The sequence below is a fragment of the Oncorhynchus keta genome, chromosome 8 (genome assembly GCF_023373465.1).
Source record: "Oncorhynchus keta strain PuntledgeMale-10-30-2019 chromosome 8, Oket_V2, whole genome shotgun sequence".
Taxonomy (NCBI): domain Eukaryota; kingdom Metazoa; phylum Chordata; class Actinopteri; order Salmoniformes; family Salmonidae; genus Oncorhynchus; species Oncorhynchus keta.
In genome coordinates, this window is record NC_068428.1 from 45,403,058 (window position 1) to 45,424,243 (window position 21,186).

At 53.0% G+C, this 21,186-nt stretch overlaps 2 protein-coding genes across 56 annotated transcripts in view; both read right to left on the reverse strand.

Annotated features, from left to right (window-relative positions):
* LOC127931503 (neuronal acetylcholine receptor subunit alpha-2-like) overlaps positions 1-16,582 on the reverse strand; it is a 59,880-nt gene extending 43,298 nt beyond the window's left edge. For 5 of the 6 annotated variants that reach the window (XM_052524453.1, XM_052524450.1, XM_052524452.1 and 2 more), the window contains exon 1: positions 15,657-16,582. In XM_052524453.1, the coding sequence (XP_052380413.1) occupies positions 15,657-15,732 (76 nt within the window). In that variant the 5' untranslated portion in view covers positions 15,733-16,582. The remainder of the gene's footprint in view (positions 1-15,656) is intronic. The other variant, XM_052524454.1, reaches the window with a different exon arrangement.
* A 542-nt stretch (positions 16,583-17,124) lies between these two features.
* si:ch211-142k18.1 (uncharacterized) overlaps positions 17,125-21,186 on the reverse strand; it is a 47,639-nt gene continuing 43,577 nt past the window's right edge. For 10 of the 50 annotated variants that reach the window (XM_052524472.1, XM_052524462.1, XM_052524475.1 and 7 more), the window contains one exon: positions 17,125-21,150. The gene's annotated coding sequence lies outside the window, so the exon portion shown is untranslated. The remainder of the gene's footprint in view (positions 21,151-21,186) is intronic. The other 40 variants (XM_052524505.1, XM_052524506.1, XM_052524501.1 and 37 more) reach the window with 17 other exon arrangements.

Below are 21,186 nucleotides of genomic sequence, written 5' to 3' on the forward strand. Positions count from 1 at the left end.
TACAGGGTATTACAGTACAGAGTCAATATGGAGACTATATACAGGGTATTACGGTACAGAGTCAATGTGGAGACTATATACAGGGGGTACCGGTACAGAGTCAATGTGGAGACTATATACAAGGTATTACGGTACAGAGTCAATGTGGAGACTATATACCGGGTATTACGGTACAGCGTCAATGTGGAGGCTATATACAGGGTATTACAGTACAGAGTCAATATGGAGACTATATACAGGGTATTACGGTACAGAGTCAATGTGGAGACTATATACAGGGGGTACCGGTACAGAGTCAATGTGGAGGCTATATACAGGGGGTACCGGTACAGAGTAAATGTGGGGACTATATACAGGGAGTACCGGTACAGAGTCAATGTGTCAATGTGCGGGGGCACCGGTGTCGAGGTAATTTAGGTAATATGTACATTTCGCTAGAGTTATTAAAGTGGCTGTGTCAACAGAGAGTAGCAGCAGCACGGGGGGGTGCAAATAGTCTGGGTAGCCATTTGATTAGATGTTCAGGAGACTTATGGCTTGGGGGGTAGAAGCTGTTTAGAAGCCTTTTGGACCTAGACTTGGCGCTCCGGTACCGCTTGCCGTGCAGTAGCAGAGAGAACAGTCTATGACTTGGGTCGCTGGAGTCTTTGACATTTTTAGGGCCTTCCTCTGACATCGCCTGGCATAGAGGTCCTGGGTAGCAGGAAGCTTGGCCCCGGTCATGTACTGGGCCGTTCGCACTACCCTCTGTAGTGCCTTTGCGTTCGCAGGCCGAGCAGTTGCCATACCAGTGATGCAACCCGTCAGGATGCTCTCAATGGTGCAGCTGTAAAACCTTTTGAGGATCTGAGGACCCATGCCAAATCTTTTCAGGATCAGCGTGGCAGATGTGTTGTTACCTACCCTTACCACTTGGGGGCGGCCTGTCAGGAAGTCTAGGATCCAGTTGCAGAGGGAGGTGTTTAGTCCCAGGGTCGTTAGCTTAGTGATTAGCTTTGAGGGCACTATAGTGTTGAACGCTGAGCTGTAGTCAATGAACAGCATTCTGACATAGGTGTTCCTTTTGTCCAGGTGGGAAAGGGCAGTGTGGAGTGCAATAGAGATTGCATCATCTGTGGATCTCTTGGTGCGGTACGCAAATTGGAGTGGGTGTAGGGTTTCTGGGATATTGGTGTTGATGTGAGCCATGACCAGCCTTTCAAAACATTTCATGGCTACAGATGTGATTGCCTCGGGTCGGTAGTAATTTAGGCAGGCTACATTTAGGCTACATTTAGGCAGGTTACATAGGTATAATTATGCATTTATACATATAATTTGATTGAATGTTTTGATTGAATGTTTTTGTCTGAGGGGCTTGTCTTGTATAATGTACAGAGTAGGAGTGGGCCGCGGGACGGTTCAGTCTGGGTAAGGGGGAAGGTTCAGTCTGGACAAGGGGGACGGTTCAGTCTGGACAGGGGGTCGGTTCAGTCTGGACAAGGGGGACGGTTCAGTCTGGGCAGGGGGGACGGTTTAGTCTGGACAAGGTGGACGGTTCAGTCTGGACAAGGGGGACGGTTCAGTCTGGACAGGGGGTCGGTTCAGTCTGGACAAGGGGGACGGTTCAGTCTGGGCAGGGGGGACGGTTCAGTCTGGACAGGGGGACGGTTCAGTCTGGACAGGGGGACGGTTCAGTCTGGACAGTGGGGACGGTTCAGTCTGGGTAGGGGGACGGTTCAGTCTGGACAGGGGGACGGTTCAGTCTGGGTAGGGGGACGGTTCAGTCTGGGCAAGGGGAAGGTTCAGTCTGGGTAGGGGGATGGTTCAGTCTGGGAAAGGGGACGGTTCAGTCTGGACAAGGGGCACGGTTCAGTCTGGACAAGGGGGACGGTTCAGTCTGGGCAAGGGGGACGGTTCAGTCTGAGCAGGGGGACGGTTCAGTCTGGACAGAGGGGCGGTTCAGTCCGGGCAGGAGGGACGGTTCAGTCTGGAGAGGGGGGACGGTTCAGTCTGGGTAGTGGGACGGTTCAGTCTGGGCAGGGGGACGGTTCAGTCTGGACAAGTGGGACAGTTCAGTCTGGGCAGGCGGTTCAGTTTGGGCAGGGGGGACGGTTCAGTCTGGACAAGGGGGACAGTTCAGTCTGGGCAGGCGGTTCAGTTTGGGCAGGGGGGACGGTTCAGTCTGGACAAGGGGGACAGTTCAGTCTGGGCAGGCGGTTCAGTTTGGGCAGGGGGGACAGTTCAGTCTGGACAGAGGGGACGGTTCAGTCTGAACAGGGGGGACGGTTCAGTCTGGACAAGGGGGACAGTTCAGTCTGGGCAGGCGGTTCAGTTTGGGCAGGGGGGACAGTTCAGTCTGGGCAGGGGGGACGGTTCAGTCTGGGCAGGGGGGATGGTTCAGTCTGAACAGGGGTGACGGTTCAGTCTGGGCAAGGGGGACAGTTCAGTCTGGGCAGGGGGGACGGTTCAGTCTGAACAGGGGTGACGGTTCAGTCTGGGCAAGGGAGACGGTTCAGTCTGGGCAGGAGGGACGGTCCATTCTGGGCAGGAGGGACGGTTCAGTCTGGGCAGGAGGGACGGTTCAGTCTGGACAGGGGGACGGTTCAGTCTGGGCAGGAGGGACGGTTCAGTCTGGGCAGGGGGACGGTTCAGTCTGGACAGGGGGACGGTTCAGTCTGGGTAGGGGGACGGTTCAGTCTGGGCAAGGGGGAAGGTTCAGTCTGGGTAGGGGGATGGTTCAGTCTGGGAAAGGGGGACGGTTCAGTCTGGGCAAGGGGGACGGTTCAGTCTGGGCAGGGGGGACGGTTCAGTCTGGACAGAGGGGGCGGTTCAGTCCGGGCAGGAGGGACGGTTCAGTCTGGAGAGGGGGGACGGTTCAGTCTGGGTAGTGGGACGGTTCAGTCTGGGCAAGGGGGACGGTTCAGTCTGGGCAAGGGGGACGGTTCAGTCTTGACAAGGGGGACGGTTCAGTCTAGGCAGAGGGGGCAGTTCAGTTTGGGCTGGCGGTTCAGTCTGGGTAAGGGGGACGGTTCAGTCTGGGCAGGGGGGACGGTTCAGTCTGGACAAGTGGGACAGTTCAGTCTGGGCAGGCGGTTCAGTTTGGGCAGGGGGGACGGTTCAGTCTGGACAAGGGGGACAGTTCAGTCTGGGCAGGCGGTTCAGTTTGGGCAGGGGGGACGGTTCAGTCTGGACAAGGGGGACAGTTCAGTCTGGGCAGGCGGTTCAGTTTGGGCAGGGGGACAGTTCAGTCTGGACAGAGGGGACGGTTCAGTCTGAACAGGGGGACGGTTCAGTCTGGACAAGGGGGGACAGTTCAGTCTGGGCAGGCGGTTCAGTTTGGGCAGGGGGACAGTTCAGTCTGGGCAGGGGGACGGTTCAGTCTGGGCAGGGGGGACGGTTCAGTCTGAACAGGGGTGACGGTTCAGTCTGGGCAAGGGAGACGGTTCAGTCTGGGCAGGAGGGACGGTCCATTCTGGGCAGGAGGGACGGTTCAGTCTGGGCAGGAGGGACGGTTCAGTCTGGACAGGGGGGACGGTTCAGTCTGGGCAGGGGGGGACGGTTCAGTCTGGACAGGGGGGACGGTTCAGTCTGGACAGGGGGGACGGTTCAGTCTGGGTAGGGGGGACGGTTCAGTCTGGGCAAGGGGGAAGGTTCAGTCTGGGTAGGGGGGATGGTTCAGTCTGGGAAAGGGGGACGGTTCAGTCTGGACAAGGGGCACGGTTCAGTCTGGACAAGGGGGACGGTTCAGTCTGGGCAAGGGGGACGGTTCAGTCTGGGCAGGGGGACGGTTCAGTCTGGACAGAGGGGGCGGTTCAGTCAGGGCAGGAGGGACGGTTCAGTCTGGAGAGGGGGACGGTTCAGTCTGGGTAGTGGGACGGTTCAGTCTGGGCAAGGGGGACGGTTCAGTCTGGGCAAGGGGGACGGTTCAGTCTTGACAAGGGGGACGGTTCAGTCTAGGCAGAGGGGGCAGTTCAGTTTGGGCTGGCGGTTCAGTCTGGGTAAGGGGGACGTTTCAGTCTGGGCAGGGGGACGGTTCAGTCTGGACAAGTGGGACAGTTCAGTCTGGGCAGGCGGTTCAGTTTGGGCAGGGGGACGGTTCAGTCTGGACAAGGGGACAGTTCAGTCTGGGCAGGCGGTTCAGTTTGGGCAGGGGGACGGTTCAGTCTGGACAAGGGGGACAGTTCAGTCTGGGCAGGCGGTTCAGTTTGGGCAGGGGGACAGTTCAGTCTGGACAGAGGGGGACGGTTCAGTCTGAACAGGGGGACGGTTCAGTCTGGACAAGGGGGACAGTTCAGTCTGGGCAGGCGGTTCAGTTTGGGCAGGGGGACAGTTCAGTCTGGGCAGGGGGACGGTTCAGTCTGGGCAGGGGGATGGTTCAGTCTGAACAGGGGTGACGGTTCAGTCTGGGCAAGGGGACAGTTCAGTCTGGGCAGGGGGGACGGTTTAGTCTGAACAGGGGTGACGGTTCAGTCTGGGCAAGGGAGACGGTTCAGTCTGGGCAGAGGGGACGGTTCAGTCTGGGTAGGGGGACGGTTCAGTCTGGGCAAGGGGGACGGTTCAGTCTGGGCAAGGGGGATGGTTCAGTCTGGGTAGGGGGACGGTTCAGTCTGGGCAAGGGGGACGGTTCAGTCTGGGCAAGGGGGACGGTTCAGTCTTGGCAAGGGGGACGGTTCAGTCTGGGCAAGGGGGGCAGTTCAGTTTGGGCAGGCGGTTCAGTCTGGGTAAGGGGGGCGGTTCAGTCTGGGCAGGGGGGACGGTTCAGTCTGGACAAGGGGGACAGTTCAGTCTGGGCAGGCGGTTCAGTTTGGGCAGGGGGGACGGTTCAGTCTGGGCAAGGGGGACAGTTCAGTCTGGAGAGGCGGTTCAGTTTGGGCAGGGGGGACGGTTCAGTCTGGACAAGGGGGACAGTTCAGTCTGGGCAGGCGGTTCAGTTTGGGCAGGGGGGACGGTTCAGTCTGAACAGGGGTGACGGTTCAGTCTGGGCAAGGGGGACAGTTCATTGTGGGCAGGTGGTTCAGTCTGGGCAGGGGGGACGGTTCAGTCTGAACAGGGGTGACGGTTCAGTCTGGGCAGGGGGGACGGTTCAGTCTGAACAGGGGTGACGGTTCAGTCTGGGCAAGGGGGACAGTTCAGTCTGGGCAGGGGGGACGGTTCAGTCTGGGCAGGTGGGACGGTTCAGTCTGGACAGAGGGGACGGTTCAGTCTGGGCAGGAGGGACGGTTCAGTCTGGGCAGGAGGGACAGTTCAGTCTGGGCAGAGGGGACGGTTCAGTCTGGGCAGGGGGACAGTTCAGCCTGGCTAGGGGGACGGTTCAGTCTGGGCAAGGGGGACGGTTCAGTCCGGGCAGGGGGGACGGTTCAGTCTGGACAGAGGGGACGGTTCAGTCCGGGCAGGGTGTACGGTTCAGTCTGGGCAGAGGGGACGGTTCAGTCTGGGGGGACAGTTCAGTCTGGGCAGGCGGTTCAGTCTGGGCAGGGGGACAGGGGTCTGGACAGGTTCAGTCTGGGCAGGGGGATGGTTCAGTCTGGGAACAGGGGTGACGGTTCAGTCTGGGCAAGGGGGACAGTTCATTGTGGGCAGGTCTGGGCAGGGGGTTCACGGTTCAGTCTGGACAGGGGTGACGGTTCAGTCTGGGGGGACAGTTCAGTCTGGGCAGGGGGACGGTTCAGTCTGGACAGAGGGGACGGTTCAGTCTGGGCAGGAGGGACTGGTTCAGTCTGGGCAGGAGGGACAGTTCAGTCTGGGCAGAGGGGACGGTTCAGTCTGGGAAGGGGGACGGTTCAGTCTGGACAGTGGGACGGTTCAGTCTGGGCAAGGGGGCAGTCAGTTTTCAGTCTTGACAAGGGGGACGGTTCAGTCTAGGCAGAGGGGGCAGTTCAGTTTGGGCTGGCGGTTCAGTCTGGGTAAGGGGGACGGTTCAGTCTGGGCAGGGGGACGGTTCAGTCTGGACAAGTGGGACAGTTCAGTCTGGGCAGGCGGTTCAGTTTGGGCAGGGGGACGGTTCAGTCTGGACAAGGGGGACAGTTCAGTCTGGGCAGGCGGTTCAGTTTGGGCAGGGGGACGGTTCAGTCTGGACAAGGGGACAGTTCAGTCTGGGCAGGCGGTTCAGTTTGGGCAGGGGGACAGTTCAGTCTGGACAGAGGGGACGGTTCAGTCTGAACAGGGGGACGGTTCAGTCTGGACAAGGGGGACAGTTCAGTCTGGGCAGGCGGTTCAGTTTGGGCAGGGGGGACAGTTCAGTCTGGACAGGGGGACGGTTCAGTCTGGGCAGGGGGGACGGTTCAGTCTGGACAGGGGGGACGGTTCAGTCTGGGCAAGGGAGACGGTTCAGTCTGGGCAGGAGGGACGGTCCATTCTGGGCAGGAGGGACGGTTCAGTCTGGGCAGGAGGGACGGTTCAGTCTGGACAGGGGGGACGGTTCAGTCTGGGCAGGGGGGACGGTTCAGTCTGGACAGGGGGGACGGTTCAGTCTGGACAGGGGGGACGGTTCAGTCTGGGTAGGGGGGACGGTTCAGTCTGGGCAGGGGGAAGGTTCAGTCTGGGTAGGGGGGATGGTTCAGTCTGGGAAAGGGGGACGGTTCAGTCTGGACAAGGGGCACGGTTCAGTCTGGACAAGGGGGACGGTTCAGTCTGGGCAAGGGGGACGGTTCAGTCTGGGCAGGGGGACGGTTCAGTCTGGACAGAGGGGGCGGTTCAGTCCGGGCAGGAGGGACGGTTCAGTCTGGAGAGGGGGACGGTTCAGTCTGGGTAGTGGGACGGTTCAGTCTGGGCAAGGGGGACGGTTCAGTCTGGGCAAGGGGGACGGTTCAGTCTTGACAAGGGGGACGGTTCAGTCTAGGCAGAGGGGGCAGTTCAGTTTGGGCTGGCGGTTCAGTCTGGGTAAGGGGGACGGTTCAGTCTGGGCAGGGGGGACGGTTCAGTCTGGACAAGTGGGACAGTTCAGTCTGGGCAGGCGGTTCAGTTTGGGCAGGGGGGACGGTTCAGTCTGGACAAGGGGGACAGTTCAGTCTGGGCAGGCGGTTCAGTTTGGGCAGGGGGACGGTTCAGTCTGGACAAGGGGGACAGTTCAGTCTGGGCAGGCGGTTCAGTTTGGGCAGGGGGGACAGTTCAGTCTGGACAGAGGGGGACGGTTCAGTCTGAACAGGGGGACGGTTCAGTCTGGACAAGGGGGACAGTTCAGTCTGGGCAGGCGGTTCAGTTTGGGCAGGGGGACAGTTCAGTCTGGGCAGGGGGACGGTTCAGTCTGGGCAGGGGGATGGTTCAGTCTGAACAGGGGTGACGGTTCAGTCTGGGCAAGGGGACAGTTCAGTCTGGGCAGGGGGACGGTTTAGTCTGAACAGGGGTGACGGTTCAGTCTGGGCAAGGAGACGGTTCAGTCTGGGCAGAGGGGACGGTTCAGTCTGGGTAGGGGGACGGTTCAGTCTGGGCAAGGGGGACGGTTCAGTCTGGGCAAGGGGGACGGTTCAGTCTGGGTAGGGGGACGGTTCAGTCTGGGCAAGGGGGACGGTTCAGTCTGGGCAAGGGGGACGGTTCAGTCTTGGCAAGGGGGACGGTTCAGTCTGGGCAAGGGGGCAGTTCAGTTTGGGCAGGCGGTTCAGTCTGGGTAAGGGGGCGGTTCAGTCTGGGCAGGGGGACGGTTCAGTCTGGACAAGGGGGACAGTTCAGTCTGGGCAGGCGGTTCAGTTTGGGCAGGGGGACGGTTCAGTCTGGGCAAGGGGGACAGTTCAGTCTGGGCAGGCGGTTCAGTTTGGGCAGGGGGACGGTTCAGTCTGGACAAGGGGGACAGTTCAGTCTGGGCAGGCGGTTCAGTTTGGGCAGGGGGACAGTTCAGTCTGGACAGAGGGGACGGTTCAGTCTGGGCAGGGCGGACGGTTCAGTCTGAACAGGGGTGACGGTTCAGTCTGGGCAAGGGGGACAGTTCATTGTGGGCAGGTGGTTCAGTCTGGGCAGGGGGACGGTTCAGTCTGAACAGGGGTGACGGTTCAGTCTGGGCAGGGGGATGGTTCAGTCTGAACAGGGGTGACGGTTCAGTCTGGGCAAGGGGGACAGTTCAGTCTGGGCAGGGGGGACGGTTCAGTCTGGGCAGGTGGGACGGTTCAGTCTGGACAGAGGGGACGGTTCAGTCTGGGCAGGAGGGACGGTTCAGTCTGGGCAGGAGGGACAGTTCAGTCTGGGCAGAGGGGACGGTTCAGTCTGGGCAGGGGGGACAGTTCAGCCTGGCTAGGGGGGACGGTTCAGTCTGGGCAAGGGGGACGGTTCAGTCCGGGCAGGGGGGACGGTTCAGTCTGGACAGAGGGGACGGTTCAGTCCGGGCAGGGTGTACGGTTCAGTCTGGGCAGAGGGGACGGTTCAGTCTGGGTAGGGGGGACGGTTCAGTCTGGGCAAGGGGGACGGTTCAGTCTGGGCAAGGGGGACGGTTCAGTCTGGGTAGGGGGACGGTTCAGTCTGGGCAAGGGGAAGGTTCAGTCTTGGCAAGGGGGACGGTTCAGTCTTGGCAAGGGGGACGGTTCAGTCTGGGCAAGGGGGGCAGTTCAGTTTGGGCAGGCGGTTCAGTCTGGGTAAGGGGAACGGTTCAGTCTGGGCAGGGGGACGGTTCAGTCTGGACAAGGGGGACAGTTCAGTCTGGGCAGGCGGTTCAGTTTGGGCAGGGGGGACGGTTCAGTCTGGACAAGGGGGACAGTTCAGTCTGGGCAGGCGGTTCAGTTTGGGCAGGGGGGGCAGTTCAGTCTGGGCAAGGGGGACAGTTCAGTCTGGGCAGGTGGTTCAGTTTGGGCAGGGGGGACGGTTCAGTCTGGACAAGGGGGACAGTTAAGTCTGGGCAGGCGGTTCAGTTTGGGCAGGGGGGACAGTTCAGTCTGGACAGAGGGGACGGTTCAGTCTGGGCAGGGGGGACGGTTCAGTCTGAACAGGGGTGACGGTTCAGTCTGGGCAAGGGGGACAGTTCATTGTGGGCAGGTGGTTCAGTCTGGGCAAGGGGGACGGTCCAGTCTGAACAGGGGTGACGGTTCAGTCTGGGCAAGAGGGATGGTTCAGTCTGGACAGGAGGGACGGTTCAGTCTGGGCAGGAGGGACGGTTCAGTCTGGGCAGGGGGGACGGTTCAGTCTGGGCAGGAGGGACGGTTCAGTCTGAGCAGGAGGGACAGTTCAGTCTGGGCAGAGGGGACGGTTCAGTCTGGGCAGGGGGGACAGTTCAGCCTGGCTAGGGGGGACGGTTCAGTCTGGGCAAGGGGGACGGTTCAGTCCGGGCAGGGGGGACGGTTCAGTCTGGACAGAGGGGACGGTTCAGTCCGGGCAGGGTGTACGGTTCAGTCCGGGCAGAGGGGACGGTTCAGTCTGGGTAGGGGGGGACGGTTCAGTCTGGGCAAGGGGGACGGTTCAGTCTGGGCAAGGGGGACGGTTCAGTCTGGGCAAGGGGGACGGTTCAGTCTGGGCAAGGGGGACGGTTCAGTCTGGGCAAGGGGGACGGTTCAGTCTTGGCAAGGGGGACGGTTCAGTCTGGGCAAGGGGGGCAGTTCAGTCTGGGCAGGCGGGACGGTTCAGTCTGGACAAGGGGGACAGTTCAGTCTGGGCAGGCGGTTCAGTTTGGGCAGGGGGGACGGTTCAGTCTGGACAAGGGGGACAGTTCAGTCTGGGCAGGCGGTTCAGTTTGGGCAGGGGGGACAGTTCAGTCTGGGCAAGGGGGACAGTTCAGTCTGGGCAAGCGGTTCAGTTTGGGCAGGGGGGACGGTTCAGTCTGGACAAGGGGGACAGTTCAGTCTGGGCAGGCGGTTCAGTTTGGGCAGGGGGGACAGTTCAGTCTGGACAGAGGGGACGGTTCAGTCTGGGCAGGGGGGACGGTTCAGTCTGAACAGGGGTGACGGTTCAGTCTGGGCAAGGGGGACAGTTCATTGTGGGCAGGTGGTTCAGTCTGGGCAAGGGGGACGGTCCAGTCTGAACAGGGGGGACGGTTCAGTCTGGGCAAGGGGGATGGTTCAGTCTGGACAGGAGGGACGGTCCAGTCTGGGCAGGAGGGACGGTTCAGTCTGGACTGGAGGGACAGTTCAGTCTGGACAGAGGGGACGGTTCAGTCTGGGCAGGAGGGACAGTTCAGTCTGGGCAGAGGGGACGGTTCAGTCTGGGCAGGGGGACAGTTCAGTCTGGGCAGAGGGGACGGTTCAGTCTGGGCAGAGGGGACGGTTCAGTCTGGGCAGGGGGGACAGTTCAGTCTGGGCAGAGGGGACGGTTCAGTCTGGGCAGGGGGGACGGTTCAGTCTGGGCAAGCGGGGCGTTTCAGTCTGGGCAGGCGGTTCAGTCTATGCAGGGGGGACCGGTCAGTCTTGGCAATGGGGACGGTTCAGTCTGGGCAGGGGGAGACTGTTCAGTCTGGACAAGCGGGGCGTTTCAGTCTGGGCAGGCGGTTCAGTCTATGCAGGGGGGACGGGTCAGTCTAGGCAATGGGGACGGTTCAGTCTGGGCAGGGGGAGACGGTTCAGTCTGGACAAGGGGGACGGTCCAGTCTGGACAAGGGGGATGGTTCAGTCTGGACAAGGGGGACGGTTCGGTCTGGACAAGGGGGACGGTTCAGTCTGGACAAGGGTGACGGTTCAGTCTGGACAGGAGGGACGGTTCAGTCTGGACAGGAGGGACGGTTCAGTCTGGACAGGAGGGACGGTTCAGTTTGGGTGCCGCAAAGGGTTGAGCAAAACAATAAAACAAAAAACACAAGGAAGAACCCCCCCCCCCCATCTCATTCTAAGGGATTCCCACTGGCCCCTTCATCAACGTAATCACAGTAAATTACACACATCATTACTTCCAGCAGCTAACAGAGCAGGGTATGTTTACCAAATGGTACCTTATTCCCTTTATAGTGCCATTCCCATAGGGCTCTAATCAACAGTAAATATATAATAATATATGCCATTTAGCTGACACTTTTATCCAAAGCGACTTACAGTCATGTGTGCATACATTCTATGTATGGGTGGTCCCGGGAAACGAACCCACTACCCTGGCGTTACAAGCGCCATGCTCTACCAACTGAGCCACAGAAGGACCACAGTAGTTCACTACGGGGAATACAGGCTACCATTTAGGACACACCACGGGGATGAGCTGTGAGCTAATCCATCCGTCTCAGTCAGAAGGTGCTGTGTTGGTCAACCTCATACAAACACAACCTATTGTTGAGCTGCCAGTAAGCTGTCATTCAGGATGACACTGACACCAAAAAAATAAACCATTTCTGTTCTCTATTCAACTCAATGTGAATTATAGGTGAACAAATATCCTCATGACCTGCCAGTTTACTGCGTGACACCTGGCAGTTTACTGTGTGACACCTGGCAGTTTACTGCGTGACACCTGGCAGTTTACTGCGTGACACCTGCCTGTTTACTGCGTGACACCTGCCTGTTTACTGCGTGACACCTGCCTGTTTACTGTGTGACACCTGCCTGTTTACTGCGTGACACCTGACTGTTTACTGTGTGACACCTGCCTGTTTACTGTGTGACACCTGCCTGTTTACTGTGTGACACCTGCCTGTTTACTGTGTGACACCTGCCTGTTTACTGTGTGACACCTGCCTGTTTACTGTGTGACACCTGACTGTTTACTGTGTGACACCTGCCTGTTTACTGTGTGACACCTGGCAGTTTACTGTGTGACACCTGCCTGTTTACTGTGTGACACCTGCCTGTTTACTGAGTGACACCTGCCTGTTTACTGTGTGACACCTGCCTGTTTACTGTGTGACACCTGCCTGTTTACTGTGTGACACCTGACTGTTTACTGTGTGACACCTGCCTGTTTACTGTGTGACACCTGCCTGTTTACTGTGTGACACCTGCCTGTTTACTGCGTGACACCTGCCTGTTTACTGCGTGACACCTGCCTGTTTACTGTGTGACACCTGCCTGTTTACTGTGTGACACCAGCCTGTTTACTGTGAGACACCTGCCTGTTTACTGTGTGACACCAGCCTGTTTACTGTGAGACACCTGCCTGTTTACTGTGTGACACATGCCTGTTTACTGTGTGACACCTGCCTGTTTACTGTGTGACACCTGCCTGTTTACTGCGTGACACCTGCCAGTTTACTGCGTGACACCTGCCTGTTTACTGTGTGACACCTGGCAGTTTACTGCGTGACACCTGGCAGTTTACTGCGTGACACCTGCCTGTTTACTGCGTGACACCTGCCTGTTTACTGCGTGACACCTGCCTGTTTACTGTGTGACACCTGCCTGTTTACTGCGTGACACCTGCCTGTTTACTGTGTGACACCTGCCTGTTTACTGTGTGACACCTGCCTGTTTAGTCAACTTTAACTGGTACAGACCCTTTCCTGTTTACCTGCCAGTTTATAACTGGTACAGACCCTTTCCTGTTTCTCTGCCAGTTTATAACTGGTAAAAACTCTTTCCTGTTTCTCTGCCAGTTTATAACTGGTACAGACCCTTTCCTGTTTCTCTGCCAGTTTATAACTGGTACAGACCCTTTCCTGTTTCTCTGCCAGTTTATAACTGGTACAACCCCTTTCCTGTTTCTCTGCAAGTTTATAACTGGTACAAACCCTTTCCTGTTTACCTGCCAGTTTATAACTGGTACAAACCCTTTCCTGTTTCTCTGCCAGTTTATAACTGGTACAGACCCTTTCCTGTTTCTCTGCCAGTTTATAACTGGTACAAACCATTTCCTGTTTCTCTGCCAGTTTATAACTGGTACAAACCCTTTCCCCTGATGGAGTCTCTCATTTTTTTGGCCCATATGTTTTGTGCTCTCATGTTCGTAGGTTCATGATGAATATTTTGAAAGTTGTTGATATGTTTTTTGACAAAGTGTCCATTCATATTACACCCGGACTAGTCACTTTGTCACTTGCACCAGTGTGTGTGTGTGTGTGTGTGTGTGTGTGTGTGTGTGTGCCACCACCATTACCAACCTGTAAGTCATCCTCCTCTAGACCACAACAGCATGTCATTATTATCGCCTTGTCTAAAGTAGCCAAGCAGCCACCCAGCCAGACAACCACCCACCCAGTCAGGCAGTCTGCAAGTTAATCAGTCAGCCAGCCAGAGAGCCAGTCAGCGAGTCAGAAAACCAGCCAGCCAGCCATTGGAGGAAGGCCAGGGCCAACAACCCTGTGAGGCAGCAAATCAGGTCCAGTCAGCCAGCCAAACAGTCAGTCAGCCTGCCAACCAGCCAGCCAAAGCCAGCAAGTCAACCAACCAACCAACCAGCAAGCCAGTCGGCCAGCCAGTCAGTCAGCAAAACAGCCAGCCTGCCAGTCAGACAGTAAATCAGTCAGTCAGGCAGAGAACCAGTCAGTCAGTCAAACCAGCAAGTCAGTCAATCCAGCCAACCAGCCAGTCATTCAGTCAGCCAGCCAGCCAACCAGCCAGTCCCTCAGTCAGCCAGCCAGCTAGGCAACCAGTCAGTCATTCAGTCAGTCAGTCAGCCAACCAGCCAGTCATTCAGTCAGCGAGCCAACCAGCCAGTCATTCAGTCAGCCAGTCATCCAGTCAGCCAGCCAGCCAACCAACCAGTCAGTCATTCAGTCAGTCAGTCAGCCAACCAGCCAGTCATTCAGTCAGTCAGTCAACCAGCCAGTCATTCAGTCAGCCAGCCAGCCAACCAGCCAGTCATTCAGTCAGCTAGCCAACTAGCCAGTCATTCAGTCAGTCAGCCAGCCAACCAACCAGTCAGTCATTCAGTCAGTCAGCCAACCAGCCAACCAACCAGTCATTCAGTCAGCCAGCCAGCCAACCAGCCAGTCATTCAGTCAGCTAGCCAACCAGCAAGTCATTCAGCCAGCTAGTCATTCAGTCAGCTAGCCAACCAGCCAGTCATTCAGTCAGCCAGTCATTCAGTCAGCCAACCAACCAGTCATTCAGTCAGCTAGCCAACCAACCAGCCAGTCATTCAGTCATTCAGTCAGCCAGCCAACCATCCAGTCATTCAGTCAGCCAGTCATTCAGTCAGCCAGCCAGCCAACCAACCAGTCAGTCATTCAGTCATTCAGCCAACCAGCATGTCATTCAGTCAGTCAGCCAACCAGCCAGTCATTCAGTCATTCAGTCAGCCAGCCAGCCAGCCAACCAGCCAGTCATTCAGTCAGCCAGCCAGCCAACCATTCAGTCAGCTAGCCAACCAGCCAGTCATTCAGCCAGCCAGTCATTCAGTCAGCCAGCCAACCAGTCAGTCAGTCAGTCAGCCAGCCAACCAGTCAGTCAGCCAGCCAACCAGTCAGTCAGCCAGGTCTGTGGAGGAAGGCAAGCACCAGGAGAGTTTAGATGGGAAAGGACTAAATGGCATTGAAGGGAGGTTGTGGCAATTCAAGCTCTAATAGTGACATGTGGGCTGAATGTAATACTATTAGAGTCTATTAAAGTGATTCATGTCGTTATGAACCAATTACCTAGCTGAGGTAGATTGGAGATCAGGAACGTGTACAAACTGCTATGACACTATTTCTGTAACCTGTAGATAGGATACATTGGAAAAAATATATATATTTGGTCTACCACAGTCTTACGAAAATGCACGTGTTCTAATTCTGGCAAGGCATCTTCTTTGCATCACACCATACTTCAATTATGCGCGTACTTGAAGCTCCGCTGTGACTACGCATCTGTCCCTCCGTCTGGAATAAGACCAGCACGTTGCAGAGACTATCGGAGACCAGATGCTCCGGGTTTGACAAAAAGCCATCGAACACCGCAGATCAAAGCCCCGCCTGTCAACGGAGTGAGAAAAGAAGAGATGACACCCCTCAGTTCCATGCCTAGCGCTTGGATCTTTGGGATCTTGGTTACTGATATCAAATTGTTTCGGCAGGGCGTGTAGCCCCTTGGGCAGCACATTAGAGTGTGTGTGTGTGTGTGTGTGTGTGTGTGTGTGTGTGTGTGTGTGTGTGTGTGTGTGTGTGTGTGTGTGTGTGTGTGTGTGTGTGTGTGTGTGTGTGTGTGTGTGTGTGTGTGTGTGTGTGTGTGTGTGTGTGTGTGTGTGTGTGTGTGTGTGTGTGTGTGTGCGTGTTGTTTCAGAGTGTACCCTAGAGTGGCTCCCTCTGAACGAGTCAGCAACTTCTGGGGCCAAACGTGCTCTTGGGAGAAATTGTATGAAAATCCTCCCCATTCCACTTCGAAGTGCATAAGCCACGGTTGCCAACTGCACAACTCTCGTCAATGTGTCTGCGGCTGCCACATTTAGAGTTATGTGGGGGTATTCAACTGTTGTGTTAGCCCGAAGCTTTAATGAGAAATAAGCAATTTAATTAATGAGAAATCAAGAGTGGCGTACAATGCTCAGGTTCATTTAGAAAGTAAAGAGAAGGCGATGAGCAGGTTGGTTTAGATCCCAGACAACAGCGCATCTGCTGTAGCAGTCGATTTAAACACGAGGAAATGATTGAAAAGGCGGGAGTATTCTGAGAGTTTTCTGAGAATTCTGAGAGTTTTGGAACGATGGAACCACAGAACGAGAGAACATGGTACGTAATTTCTTATTTATGGTGAAATCGACTTAGGCACATTGTCAATGAAGGAACGGACATGGTAGGTTTAAACGGCTGCATCATTGAATGGCATGGAAATGGCATTCACACACCTTGGTAAAGAGAAAAAACGGGGAAAAAACAGCAATACATGTCAGGAGATAAGTCTAAGCCCAAATAAATAATAAAACGAACTTACTTGACTCACATAAGAAGAAACAACAGAACGCAGTGGTCCCAGCTGAGAACAGGTGGCTGAATAATCCGCGCTCCATATTTCACCCCCGGTGACTTTCTATCTTTCTACTTCCCTGAAAAGCATCTAGTTTCTATCTAAATCTCTCTTCAATCAAAAACCATAGACTTTGTTATATGATGATATTCTCTCCGGAAAGGTTATCTTGAAACAATGATGACTTGGGGGAGAAAGTCGGCTTCCGTGTCAATTCTTGAGATGCGCTCTCGTCCTGTCATTTTCGCGTATGAGGCATATCAGGACAAGCGGACGCCGTGCCTCACTTCAGATATCGCATACTAGGCGCTTGATAGGCAGGAGAGAGTGACGTTAACGCCACTTCTAGTGGTGTGCTCTTTTGAGATGATAATTAATTAAACTGATTGAATAACTTTTAACTCCGTCGTTTCCACAACTCTCCGTCTCTGTCCTCGTCAACGTCTCCGTGGAGCAGCTGTATGTATCCAAATGAGTTGGACGTAAAAAAACGGAGCGCTGCCCCATCCGGTGCCGCCGCTGAAATACAAATAGGGACGCGCCAAAACGAATAAATGAGCGCCTGCGCTGTTTTATGATATTACCATATCTCGAGATGTTTTAACAACAGTATCCGAAGTTTGGACTTTTGTTTGGTAATTACACACTTTCTCACAAGCACGCTCATGTCATTTATGCACGGATGGAGACAATTATCCAGGGAACAGCTATTCAACACATTTCCAAGCAGATACAAATATTTGGTCTCCATTCTCACATCTACATGAGGGTTAACGTATCCAGAAGTGCAATTCTATTGTAATTTCCATTTTGAGCATTTTTTCCCCCTTCTGATTCACCACGACAAAACCTCACGAGCTCCTCTGGGAATAAGAAATGTGCGGCACGGTGGCATTGACTGACCGAGTCTACTCTCCCTCCTTCCCGGACTCTCTCCCCCGCTGCCCATATATGGTAAGAGACACTGGAGAACGAGATTGAGTCTCCATAAAGCCTCCACATGACCATGTCAACATTAAAACAGGTGTGTACTTTCAAAGAACGAGTAAAACAATCATGAAACAGGAGGCAACTAAAAATGTCATCGCAGACTAGGTATAACTTTCATTTAAATAAAAGTTCATTCGCTTTTTTTCTGTGTGAATATACAAAAAAATAATAAGGTTTTTGTACTTATTTTGCGCAGTGTTACTTGAATGTGTAGTGCTGAGCTATGCAGGTATGATATGCTCTATTCAAGAGTCTCTAGAACCAAAGACTAACTTCTTAATGACTGGTTAGTGGATGGACCACTGATATGAAAAGGGTTTGGGACAGAGCTGAAGAAGTGCTAATGGCTGGCTATGAGTTAGTTGATGTTACTGTAAGAGACAGCTAGAGGGCAGCACAGGTGAATGAACGGATTGAGAAAAACATTTTACACAAACAACAAAAACAACGTATTTTAGGTACAAATTTATTTTCATCTGGATTAAATAAAACAACTGTAACATAAATATATGGCCTATACTGATGTAAAGTCCCCTGTTTTGGGGGACCTGTATTGTCCTGGGACCGGTTCTAACCAACATTTTCGCTTATAAATCGATCTGTAGACAATTTAGATGGAAATGGCTTGCTGTGAACGACAGTCCTTGTTCTCACAGACACAATAGTATGTTGTCTGAGCCTGTGTCACGTAGGATGTGAAATCTGAAACCACTTGACGCTGGGATGTCCCTCCCAACATTTTAATTCGCTCTTCCGACTGTCCATCAACTCCCGGCTGAACCCTACGTCACAAACAACTGACTAGTTCAGGAAGCCAAACTCGAGCTCTGTAAAGTGTTCTCAGTGATGGGGCAGATGTTTTCAACAAATGAGAAGACTTTTAGAAAATGTGCACATTTTCTCTAACACTAAACATACATGTATTTTACAGTTATAAGGAAGGTGAAATCTTATACTTAGTTGTTTCATAATTTGATTATGATATATTTACAAAGCATATAAGTAATTTCAAGACTTATTCATATAGTTTTGTTGAAAAGGAATGACGTAATACAAAATATGTATCATATTTGTACTGTATACTTGAGCTTGTGTCCTCAAACGTGACTACACCTCAGCAATTTATAACGATTTTTACCAAAAAGGTGAGATTTTAACCTTTCTACAAATATGCAGCATCACCAGTTAATATTTATGGCCCTCTCATGATAAGTAATTACTTTTGGGGATTACGTAGATTACATTTTTTCGATTACATTTAGTTAAACATTTTACTACATTTTGACATAACATGTTTTTGTCTTTATCGTTTCATAATAATAATAATTACAACATTAAAAACATCCTAAAAAAAGAAAGGGTGATGGCATCTCCCATAAAAGACTGCAACAACAAGTACATACATCTTTCTACAACAGAAAGAGAACTAGGGACGGAACAGAAACTCATGTAGACTGAAGTTGAAACTCCCACTGAGCCGGACTAGGAGATGAATTATCTCATGTCGTTGTTTGACCTCTTAAAGGGACGGGGTCAAAGTAACTCACGCAATAACCAGCATGGCCTCCCCACCATCTCGTGGTAGTACTATGTTTCCTTTACAACGTTACCCCCTGTAACCACACAACAATACCCCTGTGACCATACACAACATTACCACCTGTAATCATACACAGCATTACCCCCTGTAACCATACACAACACGACCCCCTGTAACCATACACAACATTACCCCCTGTAACCATACACAGCATTACCCCCTGTAACCATACACAGCATTTTCCCTTTAACCATACACAACATGACCCCCTGTAACCATACACAGCATTACCCCTGTAACCATACACAGCATTACCCCATGTAACCATACACAGCATTACCCCTGTAACCATACACAACATGACCCCTGTAACCATACACAACATTACCCCTGTAACCATACACAGCATTACCCCCTGTAACCATACACAGCATTACCCCTGTAACCATACACGACATTACCCCCTGTAACCATACACGACATTACCCCTGTAACCATACACAGCATTACCCCCTGTAACCATACACAGCATTACCCCCTGTAACCATACACAACACGACCCCCTGTAACCATACACAACATTACCCCCTGTAACCATACACAGCATTACCCCCTGTAACCATACACAGCATTACCCCCTGTAACCATACACAACATTACCCCCTGTAACCATACACAGCATTACCCCTGTAACCATACACAGCATTACCCCCTGTAACCATACACACCATGACCCCCTGTAACCATACACAACATGACCCCCTGCAACCATACACAACATTACCCCATGTAACCATACACAGCATTACCCCCTATAACCATACACAGCATTACCCCCTATAACCATACACAACTATATGCCCTGTAACCATACACAGCATTACCCCCTATAACCATACACAGCATTACCTCCTATAACCATACACAACAATACGCCCTGTAACCATACACAGCATTACCCCATGTAACCATACACAGCATTACCCCCTCTAACCATACACAACAATACCCATGTAACCATACACGGCATTACCCCCTGTAGCCATACACAGCATTACCCCATGTAACCATGCACAGCATTACCCCATGTAACCATACACGGCATTACCCCGTGTAACCATACACATCATTACCCCCTGTAGCCATACACAGAATTACCCCATGTAACCATACACAGCATTACCCCCATGTAACCATACACAACATTACCCCCTGCAACCATACACAGCATTACCCCCTGTAACCATGCATAGCATTACCCCATGTAACCATACACAGCATTACCCCATGTAACCATACACAGCATTACCCCATGTAACCATACACAGCATTACCCCCTGTAGCCATACACAGAATTACCCCATGTAACCATACACAGCATTACCCCCTGTAGCCATACACAGAATTACCCCATGTAACCATACACAGCATTACCCCATGTAACCATACACAGCATTACCCCATGTAACCATACACAGCATTACCCCATGTAACCATACACAGCATTACCCCATGTAACCATACACAGCATTACCCCTGTAACCATACACAGCATTACCCCTGTAACCATACACAGCATTACCCCATGTAACCATACACAGCATTACCCCCTGTAGCCATGCACAGCATTACACCCTGTAGCCATGCACAGAATTACCCCAGTGGAACCCATCTATATAAAGCCTAATTGGTTTTGTATACTTCAGATCAGTCCTGTGTGTATTGCATACCAAATAGCACTCTACACTTGTGTCCTAGTCCAAAGTAGTGCACTATATAGGGAATAGGGTGCCATAAAGTAGTGCACTATATAGGGAATAGGGTGCCATGAAGTAGTGCACTATATAGGGAATAGGGTGCCATGAAGTAGTGCACTATATAGGGAATAGGGTGCCATAAAGTAGTGCACTATATAGGGAATAGGGTGCCATGAAGTAGTGCACTATATAGGGAATAGGGTGCCATGAAGTAGTGCACTATATAGGGAATAGGGTGCCATAAAGTAGTGCACTATATAGGGAATAGGGTGCCATAAAGTTGTGCACTAAATAGGGAATAGGGTGCCATAAAGTAGTGCACTATATAGGGAATAGGGTGCCATTTAGGATGTACCCTATGTTTCCAACCCATTTGACAGCATGGGGTTGTCGTTTCAACTCTGACAAGGAATGGCGGTCAAAGTCACAATCACCCCAGCCTAGCTGCCCCTTTGCTCACCAACTCACTGCATACAATATATACAGTATGTCTCTGAAAAACATATTTCCCTCACAGCATAACATACCCCCTCTCAAATATAACCCAGCTAGACCGAGCTTCATTGTACTTGTATACAATTCCCTTTGTTTGCAAATAAACCCTTTGGTTTTCAAGCCTGGAATTTGAGCTGAATATCACTCTAATTACATTTGTGTATTTTCACTGATAAACAACAGAGAATCATAATGATGATCAGTGTGTATTCCAGGCTTCTGCTTTCATAGAACAAGACAGGGGAACCTCCCTTCAAGCATCTGCCCTGAACTTGTTCTGGTCTCCACCCTTACCCAGACCAATACAGACAGACCATACTACTCTGGCACCTAGACAGACCAATACAGACCTGGTACCTAGACAGACCAATACAGACCTGGTACCTAGACAGACCAATACAGACAGACCATACTACTCTGGCACCTAGACAGACCAATACAGACCTGGTACCTAGACAGACCAATACAGACCTGGTACCTAGACAGACCAATACAGACAGACCATACTACTCTGGCACCTAGACAGACCAATACAGACCTGGTACCTAGACAGACCAATACAGACAGACCATACTACTCTGGCACCTAGACAGACCAATACAGACCTGGTACCTAGACAGACCAATACAGACCTGGTACCTAGACAGACCAATACAGACAGACCATACTACTCTGGCACCTAGACAGACCAATACAGACAGACCATATTACCCTG